The sequence below is a fragment of the Marmota flaviventris genome, chromosome 8 (assembly GCF_047511675.1).
Source record: "Marmota flaviventris isolate mMarFla1 chromosome 8, mMarFla1.hap1, whole genome shotgun sequence".
Taxonomy (NCBI): domain Eukaryota; kingdom Metazoa; phylum Chordata; class Mammalia; order Rodentia; family Sciuridae; genus Marmota; species Marmota flaviventris.
In genome coordinates, this window is record NC_092505.1 from 130,056,432 (window position 1) to 130,068,529 (window position 12,098).

General features: G+C 39.6%; 1 protein-coding gene across 1 annotated transcript in view; it reads left to right on the forward strand.

Annotated features, from left to right (window-relative positions):
- Cpne4 (copine 4) overlaps positions 1–12,098 on the forward strand; it is a 348,827-nt gene that overhangs the window by 208,157 nt on the left and 128,572 nt on the right. The window contains exons 3-5 of the mRNA XM_027933785.2: positions 757–828; positions 4,224–4,298; positions 11,025–11,108. Of these exons, the coding sequence (XP_027789586.2) occupies positions 757–828; positions 4,224–4,298; positions 11,025–11,108 (231 nt within the window). The remainder of the gene's footprint in view (positions 1–756; positions 829–4,223; positions 4,299–11,024; positions 11,109–12,098) is intronic.

Genomic DNA, 12,098 nt, shown 5'->3' on the forward strand with positions numbered 1-12,098 from the left:
TGGGTGATGTTCTCCCCAAGAATAACTTTCTAAATCCTTTTCTCCTTTTGGCATCATGGACTGTATACTCAACCTGGATCTCAATGCCTTTCCAAACTTCTCTTTAAAAAAGAAAAAGGGAAATTAGAGGAATGGGCAGGTTTGGCTAAGAATAACTTCCAATATGATAATGATTTTCATTGTCAATTGCACCTGTGCACAGACACTGGATCATGGAGAGGACCCCAGCTACTCCTCTTGACTTGTCTCAGCATCGGCTTCCTGATGATTGACTTTGTAGCCTCCCAATAAATATATTAAGAACAGAACTCTAGAGGTTGTAGACATAGAAGCTACATATTTAGACACTGGGCTCCTTTTCCTCCCTGCACCCCATCCCTCACTTTGCCGAGAGGTATGGTGCTAATTTGAGATCATTTTGAAGCTTCATTTCCATTATCTTACTGCACATGTTCAATATTATCTATTTAACTTTGATATAAATGCCTCAGGAACATTTAAACCTCCTTCTTCCTAATTGACTGAATTATATGTAAGTCTTCACTCCCTTTCTTTTTGCCACACACCATCAGGGGAAAGAAAGAAAGGAATAACCTATACTAAGGGAAGCCCACAGAAGAATCTTGAAATATAAATGGACATCGATGTCATAATTTCAAATAGAGCTGTGAATACAGAATTATGTAGAGGAAAAAAAATAAAAATAGACCTGCGGTTCTATGACTAGCATTTCTCATTTTGTTTCCTTTTGTACAGATTGTTTCCCAGAGAAAGCTGTCCAAATCCTTGCTGAAGCATGGGAACACAGCAGGAAAATCTTCCATCACGGTGAGAGCTCCCTGAGCAGGTCTCTGCCCAGGTTTGCCTAGGCAAACCCAACACTTGGGAAATAGACCCTCTGCCTGTTGGGCATTCGATGCTACAACTGCTGAACTATTCAAGTTACTTACCTCTTTCTTTCTTTCTTTTTTTTTTCCTTCTTTCTCTTTCCTGACAATGCAATTTTGATCCTTCTACCCTTAGGGGAAATGGGGAAGAAAAAGGATTTGAAAATGAGGTTACTCCCTTCTCCTAAGCACTTCTGCAATTGCGATACAGGTTTTAATAGAGGAGAAAGTTGATATTGCTGAACACAGTAATAATATGGAATTGTCTGGGGTTTTCAGATCATCAAAGTTACCCCCCGACACCTGCCCTCGATTTAGAATTAAAACTCTGTGCTTTGTGTTAATAGCATTCAGTCCAAGGTTTGATCTGTTGCCTGAGAAGCAGATAGCCCAGCATTTAACACTCTCTTTGATATAATAGTTTGGAACTATTATGTCTGATCTTATTCTGTAGCCACTAGAAGTGATCATTTAAACAAATAAAATTATTTAAAATTAAATAAAAGCAACTACTCAGTTCCTTAGCCACTCCAGCCATACATGAATGCTCAATAGTTACATTTGACTGGCAGCTACTTTATTGCACGGTGCAAATTATAGGACATTTTTATCCATGCAGAATGTTCTATTGGAAAATGGTGAAAGTATTTCTATATAGGAATGGAAATTTTCATATGGCACAACTGGTATTTGAAACTTTGACATTTTATATTTGAGTCTTTGAGAAAAGTAGAGAACGTTGTCTAACCATTTAACTGTGTGGATAAAAAAGAGTGAGAAAGGTCAAAAAATAGTACTAAGAAAAATCTAAATTGCTAGGAAGGCAAATTGCAAGGAGGCAAAGCTACTGACTTCTTTCAGTTCCTCCTTTTTAACTTGAGAGTGACTTGTTCATTTTTTAAAAGAAGAAAGCAACGTTTTAAAAGGAAAAAATTCAAAAGGGTCCCTTTGTGAATTGTGGCATTCTGTTAAGAACTTAACTGAGTGTGTTACTGGAATATTTAATTTATTTATTTATTTATTTTTGTGGTGCTGGGGGTTGAATCCAGGCTTCGTACATGCCAAACACACTCTGTACCACCAAACTACAGCCCCAGCCCCTGTGGCTTCAATATTTTAAATGACATTGTCATGTCAAGGCTTCTTTCTTTTATAATCGATAATGAATCAAGTGGTCTTTGAAGAGCTCACTAGTGCTGTAAAAAGCCCAGGGTTCACTCCCAAAGGCCATAAACCCAGTGGACCCAGGTATAAAAATTTGCTGTGGTTCTTTCCCAGGAGAATAAATCTGATCTTCCTACCTGTTCTCTATGACATCTTGGAGATTTTCTTCCTCCATAAATCCCAGAAAAATTTAATCTTCTTAATTTTAAATATTTAAATAGTCCCTTTAATCTTGGGTCCCCAAACCAAAACATTGGCTTCAATAGCTTCTGAAAATATGTGTGAAACTTTTTTTTTTTTTAATTTTTTATTGTGGGTTGTTCAAAACATTACAAATTTCTTGACATATCATATTCCACACTTTGATTCAAGTGGGTTATGAACTCCCACCTTTACCCCATACCCAGATTGCAGAATCACATCAGTTACACATCCATTGATTTACATATTGCCATACTAGTGTCTGTTGTGCTCTGCTGCCTTTCCCGTCCTCCCCCCTCCCCCCTCCCCACCTCTCCCCTCCCCTCCCCTCCTCTCTCTCTACCTCCTCCACTGTATAACCCTGAGGGTCTCCTTCCATTACCATGCAATTTCCCTTCTCTCTCCCTTTCCCTCCCACCTCTCATCCCTGTTAAATGTTAATCTTCTTCTCCTGCTCTTCTTCCCTACTCTGTTCTTAGTTACTCTCCTTATATCAAAGAAGACATTTGGCATTTATTTTTTAGGAATTGGCTAGCTTCACTTAGCATAATCTGCTCTAATGCCATCCATTTCCCTGTAAATTCTATGATTTTGTAATTTTTTAATGCAGAGTAATACTCCATTGTGTGAAATTTTTGAGACGTTCACAGATAGAAAAGATTATAACTTTGATCAGCTTCCCTAAGGTGTCCTGTGACCACAAAATAGGTAAGGACCATCACTCAAATAGAAGATAAAAGGCGTTGGGGTGGTAAGGGACAAAAGTGAACATATATATATATATATATATATATATATATATATATATATATATATATATATATGAGTCCTGAGTTACTAAACATTTCTTGTTTTTCCTGTATGCCTTGAGTCTTCCCTGTATACCTGAGTTTATCTTTTATACCTGAAAACTTATGTTTCTGACTTTTAGTATCCCTCTTTAGACAACCTTGTTAGCCTTAATCTTAGATGTAAATAACCTTAAGTTTTCTAGAGGCTGCCAGTCAGTATTTAGAGCAAGTCCTAATGGAAAAGTTGAGCTCAGAAATAATGGAGATAAAATTGAATTAAATCTCAGTGTCTCAAAATAATCAATTTGATAAGGATGATTGTGTGCTTCAGTCCCTGAGTACATGTGAAATCCTAACATGTAAATGTTATATGCAACTAGCCCAACCCCTAGATTTTTGTTGCTTTTTTTTTTTATATATACTGCTTTTCTCTTGATTTTTTTTCACCAACTTCTGCTCTAAGGTTTTGAGAGTCACTGGCTAGAGTCCCTTTTTATACACGAGGAGATAACATTGTCCAATAGGCCCTTTCATAATGTCAGTTTATAAAAAAAAAAAATCTTTGTCAGAGAAGAGACTTTTTCTTCTTTTTCCTGACCCTTCCTCTTCCTCTTTCTTCCTTCTTATTTATTTGTTTGTTTATTTATCTATGCTTTCCTCTCTTAAAGCCCAGGAACAGTCTTGTGAAAAGCAGAAATTAGAACATATCTTTGACCATCATGGTCTGCAACAGACACAGAGATGAGTTCATCCTCTCATCCCTTGTTGGTCTGACTCCAAATAGTAGAGAAATACAGTTATTCTTTCTTCTTCGTAATTCCCCAAGGAGAAAAATATACACGTAGTTATTTATGGAGGTACCATCCAATTTCGAGTGCCCTTTAAAGAAAGAAGCTCTTCCAAACTGCTGTCCCTTATATTTCTTCCTCCAGTATGGGTCGCATCTCTCAGACTCTCATGCTCGGCATAAAGGTAATCTAGTTGTCTACTGCTGTCTTTTCCAGGGATTTCCTTTCAACACCTGGAAGTGGTATGTCATGTTTACCAGGGTTATAGGCAAACTTCTTGCCCAACATTTGTTTTGTCGATTTTCAGACCAAACATGAACTAAATTTGCCCATGGGTTCTTGGGCTAAAGGATCCACCCTCCACTGCAGCTGATGTGTGCTTTTTCCTTTAGGTAATCGCTGAAGAATTATCTGGCAATGATGACTATGTGGAACTCGCATTCAATGCACGAAAACTGGATGACAAGGTAAAGTGTATGGCATTAACCTCATTGAAGGAAGTAATAAAGCTAGCACACACAGTTTAATCAGATTTCTCCCCGAAGCTATTTTTCCCTTTCAACCCACATTATTAAACAGATCAAAGATTTCAGAGAGGTCTTCAAAGTAAGGCTCTCCCCAAATTGAGAAGCAGTTAATGAGAAGGGGAAGGAACTGTAATTAAAACAGGACAGTCTCATTACACAAAGACTTATTTCCAGATGCCACAGGTCAGATGTGCACAGGAAAACAGGATTTAACCCCATTGTTAGGGATATTCTAAGGAAAAAGAGAGGGAAGAAAAGTGACATTTATTAAGTGTCTGTGTTTGCCAAGTACTGGGTTAAGAGCTTTACATACATTGTCTTATTTAGTCATTTGCACAACTGCTACGTAACAAGTATTATTAACACTTTTGCAGGAGAGGGAAGATTTTCAAAGATAAAATAATTTGCCTAAGGTCATTCCATAGGTTTTTCTAGATCCTCTGAGAGGCAGACACTAAGACAGAATTAAATATGCAAGGGTTTTATTGGTAGAAATGCCCGTGTAGGGTACATACAGAGACAGGTAGGGAAAACCAACAGACCATGATCAAAGTCTGATGCTGAATGGAGGAAACAGGAAGTAAAGTGCAGGTGGAAGTCTCCCAGGACACCAGGCAGACTGAGGAAGTTTCAGCAAGGCTGTCAGGAAATCCTAGAGCCACAGTCGGCTACTCCCAGGAAGGGGCTTCCCTTAACACCCATTGTGCACACCATTACTGGCTGGGAGGTGCCGTAGGAATCTGGCCCACAGTGTAAGTGCAGGGGTGGATTTCAGAGCTCAGCAGCCTGTAACCTGAGATAGTTACATTCCCTAGAGTTGGAGGTCTGCAAGGCACATTTTCATGGCCTTGCTAGTTAGTGGTGAAACTGAAGATCTGATCCCATGTCAGTCTAATCTCCATCTATACTCGTTCTAATGCAACTTCTACCAAAGCACAGGCCACGTTAGTCACACACACACATACACACACACACACACTGCACAACTTAAGGTGCAGCCTCCACACCATAAAGACAGGTGGAGGTGTCCTTCCCAACCTCACCATATGATATCTATGATTTCCCACCAAATATATGTCCTTAAGTCAAAAACCACATCACATCAATAAACGTATTCTCATAGATGTCCATTTTCCTAGAGTATAACTAGAGAATTGGGGATTTGGGGATGCCGTATACTTTCTCAATGACTGACAGCAATGTCTCCAACAACTGTTTAAAGTCTTAAGCAGCAGCTTACATGTTGGCATATCACATTCACCTTCCACCTAAAAGATGTATTCAGCCCAATTATACATTCACTGGTTCACTCTTATACGTTCGTTGATTTATTTATTCACTCGTTCATCAGTCATTTATTTGCCAAACTGTGTTAGGAGTTTATTATGCACAAAGTACTGGGGGAAATGCACACCCACAAAAAGGCATGTCACTCTCCCACCCCAACCTGGAATTCATCATCTAAGTAAAACATAAATTTAAAAAACAAATAAAAATGTTACTGCCATATTAGGATATGACCATTGATGTATAATCAGGGTATTCTGAGAAGGGTAATGGATTCTGTCTGAGGACATCAGAAAAGATTTTACCCTTATGACCTAACCACATTTTGATATTTTTAATGTCCTGAGTAGACTGTGTGAAATCTTTCCAAACTGCTGTCTTTGGGCATTTGTGTGAGCTAGGTGCTAAGGCCTGTAGAAAGCATGCTGAGTTGGGAGTGAGCATTGAACCTTCACCCACTTTCAACTACTGTGTTCCTTCTCCTCCATCATCTATCTACATTTCAGAAGAGATCTCAAAACGGATCTGCAGTGTCTACCTCGGTGCCATTATAAGCTATAGGGTCAGTAGGTGACAGTTTACAGCTACTCACGTAATGGCTTATAATGGTTTCTGTCCACTTAGCAGTCTCTTTTAAGTACCTCTAATTTGTCTCTAACTGATTTACATTACAGCACAAGGGGACTTGGGAGTTTGGAAGGGACCCGTTGTGTTTTTTAGTTCCTTTTAGTCAAATGAACACTTGCTCGTGGAACTAAATGAGCCATCCATAGCACTTCGTATGGTTCTAGATGGCCATTCCCACCATGAACAGCACTTATCGTCCAGAGCCCTGTCACTGCTGAGCCTCAAGGACCTAGTGCTGTAGACTCCAGTTCTTTTTACATGTGACTGTGTCTTGTCTGGATTCCTCAGTATTCCAGAGAACCAAGTAGGGGTACTAAGGTGCAGTTTGGATTGAAAGGTGAACAGCCTTGGGTTTACAGAGGTCAAAGAACGGAGGAGTAGGAGGACACCATGAAGATGATCTCACACAATCTCCGCAAGGAAACAGAGGCTCAGTGAGGTCTGATGACTTACCCGAGGACACACAGCAAACCACCCCAAAGCCCAGTGACTTCCATTAACAACTGTTTTATATATACATTGGTTACTACTGAGTCTCAAGGGCTAATGATAGTCAAGCAAAGAAAGCTGATAATTCCGGATTAAAGTGACCACACGATTAGACCTAGAGTTGTTATTTAGAAGCTACAAGTAACTGAATGTACACTTGATATTTTTTTCCTATTTTTATTTGTTCTGTTTAGTTATACATGACAGTAGAATGCACTTTGACCCGCCATACATAAATGGAGTATAATTTCTCATTCTTCTGGTTGTACATGATATAAAAATCACACCAGTCATGTAGTCATATATGCACATAGAATAAGAATGTCTGATTCATTCTACCATCTTTCCTACCCTCATACCCCCTCCCCTCCTTTCACTGCCTTCTGCCTAATCCAAAATAACTCTATTCTTCCCTAGCGCCTCCCTTATTATGAATTAGCATCTGCATATCAGAGAAAATATTTGGCCTTTGTGTTTTGGGGGGATTGGCTTACTTCACTTAGCATGATATTTTCCAGCTCCATCCATTTACCTGAAAATGCCATAATTTCATCCTTTTTATGACTGAGTAATATTCTATTGTGTATATATACAACATTTTCTTTATCCATTCATCTGTTGAAGGGCACCTAGGTTGGTTCCATAATTCAGCTATTGTGAATTGAACTGCTATGAGGTATCTGAAGCCCAGATCCTCAGATACACTTGATATTTTTTCTAATATTTTTTAGTTGTCAATGGACCTTTATTTTATTTATCTTTATGTGGTGCTGAGGATTGAACCCAGTACCTCACACATGCTAGGCAAGCACTGTACCACTGAGCCAGCTACACTTGACACTTTTGAGGAGATATTTTTGAGTTGCTTTGCAGGAATCAGATATCTCCTTAATAGTGATCATCCTGGTATTTATATAGTTCTTTACCAACTATTTTCATGCATTCAGTCTTCTGTTGATAATAATCATAGCAGCCAGCATTTTTGAGTGCTTAGCATGTGCCATGCCCTGGTCGCACAGTATCATCTTTTCTTCTCTCACCCTGCCAAGGCAAAGGGTGATACTCCTTCCATTCATGTTTGGGAAACTGAACTTGGGGAAGTTAAATATCTTGCCTAAGGCCAGCCAGCTTACGTGTGGGGAGCTGGGATGTTAAAGCATTGGTAAAGCCAGTGTGCTGCATATTAGATTTTCAGTTATTTGAAGAAAGAGACTATATCTGATCTTTGTGTGGTGTGTGTGTGTGTGTGTGTGTGTATTTTGTCTTATATGATGCCCTCCTGACAACTGCATGCCAACCCTAAATAGTAATTTTAAAAGGATGTGAAATAAAATAGAGTGCTTCAAATACACTACCAAGTGAAAGAAATGCGGTATTGAATTATACATAAGGTATGGCTACAGATACATCTATATATTTTTAAAGAAAGAGAGAAAATAAAATTATGCCTAGATTCTAGAAAAAGATTTACAAAAATACCTATTGGTATTTGTGGAATTATGAGTGGGGTTATGGGTTAAGGTTCTCCTTCTTTCTGTTTTTGTCCTCTCTCTACATGTTACAATTTTAAATTTAAAAAATGGTAACAAATGTTTAATTTATCAATAATGAGGGAAAAGTAAAATAATTGATGGAGTTCTTCCATTGAGGTCAGCAGTTTTTAAGTATGATTAATAAACACATCCCCAGAGGAACCAACAGTCTATTCATGGAGACAAAACTACTGAAAAGGGAGCCCGGGGCACAGCGGAACAGAGTGTGGCCCACAGCCACTAGAGAGGGGAGAGAAGAGGAAAGCTCCAATTTTTTAGGATGAGTGTAGAAACAAATAGGCCTGAGGGGTAAATGCAAAGAAATCAGCTGGGAGTATGTCTTGGAGAGAAATGGGCTGTTTCAGGGAGGAGACTGGGTTTATGGAGCAGGTTCATGAAGGATGCAGCCATTGTGGGTTCTTGAGAGGAGAAAGGCTATGGTCATCTGGTACTTCCAGAAGTAGAACAGAAGGACGTAACTAGGTACTGTGCAGCGTGGTGTTCAGTTCCTGTTGGGTAAAGAGGAAAGCAAAAGAGAAGATAGTAATCCCCACCTCCCATCTCTCCTCTTTCTGGGATACCCTACAAAGTCTCTAGGCTCATATTCTTCCCTTCAGAGCCAATCAGATAGACTCCTTCAGTGGCTTCCTGCTTCCTCTCCAGACCAGCAACTGTCCCCAGCTCCTCCTCAACAGGTTCTTAGACTGCAGTCGAGTTAAGGGACTTGATGTATCCCTCTCCATGTTTACATTTCCACTCAGGCTGTTCTCTCTCTAAAATACCTTCCTTACAACCATCTTCTGCAGCCAAAATTCATCATCTCTCTTCTCTTCTATAAAGATTTCCTGCTCGTTGATTCATTCATTATAAGCCCTGGGTTCGGTTGATTCGGATACTTGTCTTACCACCAAACTGGATGGTACTGGCAGGACTGAGAGCAGGGTCTAGCTCTCCTTATATCTTAACATCAAGTGCGAAAGCTTTATGGTTAGTGTACAGCTGCAGATGTTTTGTTGATCTCAAGACTAAGATGGCTGGTAAAGACATGGATTGTGAGGAAATGTTTAGAAGAAGAGCCCCCCCCCCCCAAAAAAAAAGGCACAAGAAGAAATAATGTATTTAGCTTATTAACTTTTAGGGATAAAAGATGATGACAGTTTTTTTGATTTAGTTCTGTTTTGTTACAGTTTAGATTTCTAAAAAACAAAAACACCTGGTGAAATATATAAGAGTATGATAAATAAGGCTGTTGCACAAATAGCTTCCTGTCCTATATCACATATTTGTGTCATGCATTCATTTGTTTATGTATTCATTCATTCAACCAATAAACGCCATGTACTGCTAAAACCTAAATGCTATGAAAGATGCTGAGGACGTAATAGAAATATAAAGCAAAGTAAGACCTAATTCCTCTGCTCTCAAAATGTGTAACCTATTTGGTAAGGAATAAATTTACAAGAAGGAACGGATGTAGATAGGTTCTGCCTGCAATTAAGAAGCACCTATTTGTTTTACATCACTCTCCCACTGAAAGCAACTTTATTCATTAGAAAAGATACAAGAGGCATCTGTTTGAGAGTAGCAAGGCTGTCAGGATTTGAGGGGCCAAGATTCTGGGGGAGAGGAGAAAGCCATCAAGGTGATTCAGACAGTCTGTACAGACTTTCCATCCAAGGCTGATTCCTAAAGCACCGTGGATTTAGATCCTGGGAAGTCACCAGAAAATAGCTACTAAGAAACAGAGAAACTGAGCTCAGGTTTCGATGGCCTCCTGGGGCTGAGAAAGAATAACTGAAATTTAGGGCAACTAAGAGACTCTTCAGAGAAGGCAAGAGCTCAACCGCCTTGAGTGGATTATCCTCTCCAGACATTCACTAATTAGCAAATAAAAGCATGGAGAGAAATTGAACAAAAACTTAGAGCCAGGAGACAGTGGAGATAAGAGAAGAGCAGGAAGTCTCACAACTAAGACCTGCATGGAGGACTTTATCAAAGAGGAACAGCTCTCACAAACATTCAGGCTTTCCATTAGAGCACTCTAGGGACCACACCTAAGGAGAAAAGGAAGCAGAAATAGATTGGGCCTTTTATTTAAAGACTTCTGAAGAAATCCAACTTCTGAATAGCTTAATCCCAATTGGATTTAAGGGACTCCTCCCGCTATTCCAACTGCTTGCTAGAAACTAAAGACTCATCTAAAACCTTTATAATTTTTCTCACATGGTGTGTATTTAATCAAAACAAAGCATACCCAAAACCAGATAATAGAAACAGACTCACAGGTGATCCAGATATTGTCGTCATCAGATGCAGACTCCATGATAACTCTGATGAATGTGTTCCAAACAACAAATACACAGCTTCTCAGGGAACTGGGGTTTGAACTGATCTTTGAAGATTACTTTGGATTTCAACCAAGTACTTATTTCACGAAGGACTTGGAGTTTAGTTGCAGCTTATTCTAGGCAGGGGTGGATCACACACAAGGATAAAGAACAAAGCAAGAAAAGATGTTGTGCACTGTCTCAGGGCAAGGAGAGGAGAGCGTGGGTGGAACAGGAGCAGGATTCAGGAAGAGATGACGAGTTGTCCTCCGTTCCCTCCATTCCACATGTGGGCAATAGAAAAGTCAGGGGAGGGGCCCAGGTGGTTATTCTTCCTAATGGATCAGGGATGGATTAAATGCAAAGGAAAAAAAAATCATTTTGTTTCTATTTCTCTGTTTTAGGATTTCTTCAGTAAATCTGACCCATTCCTGGAAATTTTTCGCATGAATGATGATGCCACTCAGCAGCTGGTGCACCGAACTGAGGTAAGAAGAGTCATCTCCAGCTGCGCCCGTTTGTCTCCTAAGATGATAAACTGACCTGTTTGAGGGACACCTTCTATGTCTTACTGTCTGTACATAGGCACTGCCCTCAAGAGGTCTCTGCCTTTTTAGCTTAGTTTCTTTATTCTCAATTTATATGTTCAGTGAGAAGAGCCCTATCGCCCCACTTTTCCATTGTTGATCTTGAACAGAGACAGCCAGCAACTTATTAATAAAATATGAAAACTAGCTAACATTTAATGAGGATAACTAGGTACCAAGCATTCGATTAAGAGATTTGCATGCATTATTTTACTTGCTCTTCACGATAATCCCTTGATGGAATTATTATTATCTCCCCCACTTTACAGTTAAACAAACTGAACTTTGGGGAGACTTTGTAATTTTTCCAGGTCTCACAGTGAGCAAGGGGCAAAGCTAAGGTTTACACTGAGGTTGTTCAGCTCTGAGCTTCGCTGCAATTTCGGAAGTCAACCTGCTTCTTCAGGAAAAGTACATACACTGGACTGATGTCAGACCTGTCATATGAATAACTGCCCTGTCCCAAGAGCCAGTGGGTCAACTATGATTCCTTCTCCCACCCTCCCTCCTCTTTCTGCAAAAACAACCCTAAAGCTCATCCCTCCCTAGCCTAACCCCTACTACCCACCATCTCATACACACAGGCAGTAACCAATCCTGATCTTAATTTGTTGTTTTTACTTGTAAGTTCTGCAGTGCAATTCTAAGAAGAAAATGCAATAATTGTGGTGAAGGACTTGGAGCTCAGAGAAGATCCTGTTGTGTGTATATACCAGTGGCAGGGTCAAGAAAGAAGAGACCCCATGATCTTCATGGGATGATGGTGGGAGTACCATATTCTCACCACCCCATGCCTTAAATCCAACTCTGTTTTCCTAAAGTAACAGAGTTACAGGTGTTGTTGGGGGCTAGGGAGGATTTTCCTGTTGTTCTTAGGAGACAAAAATTAAA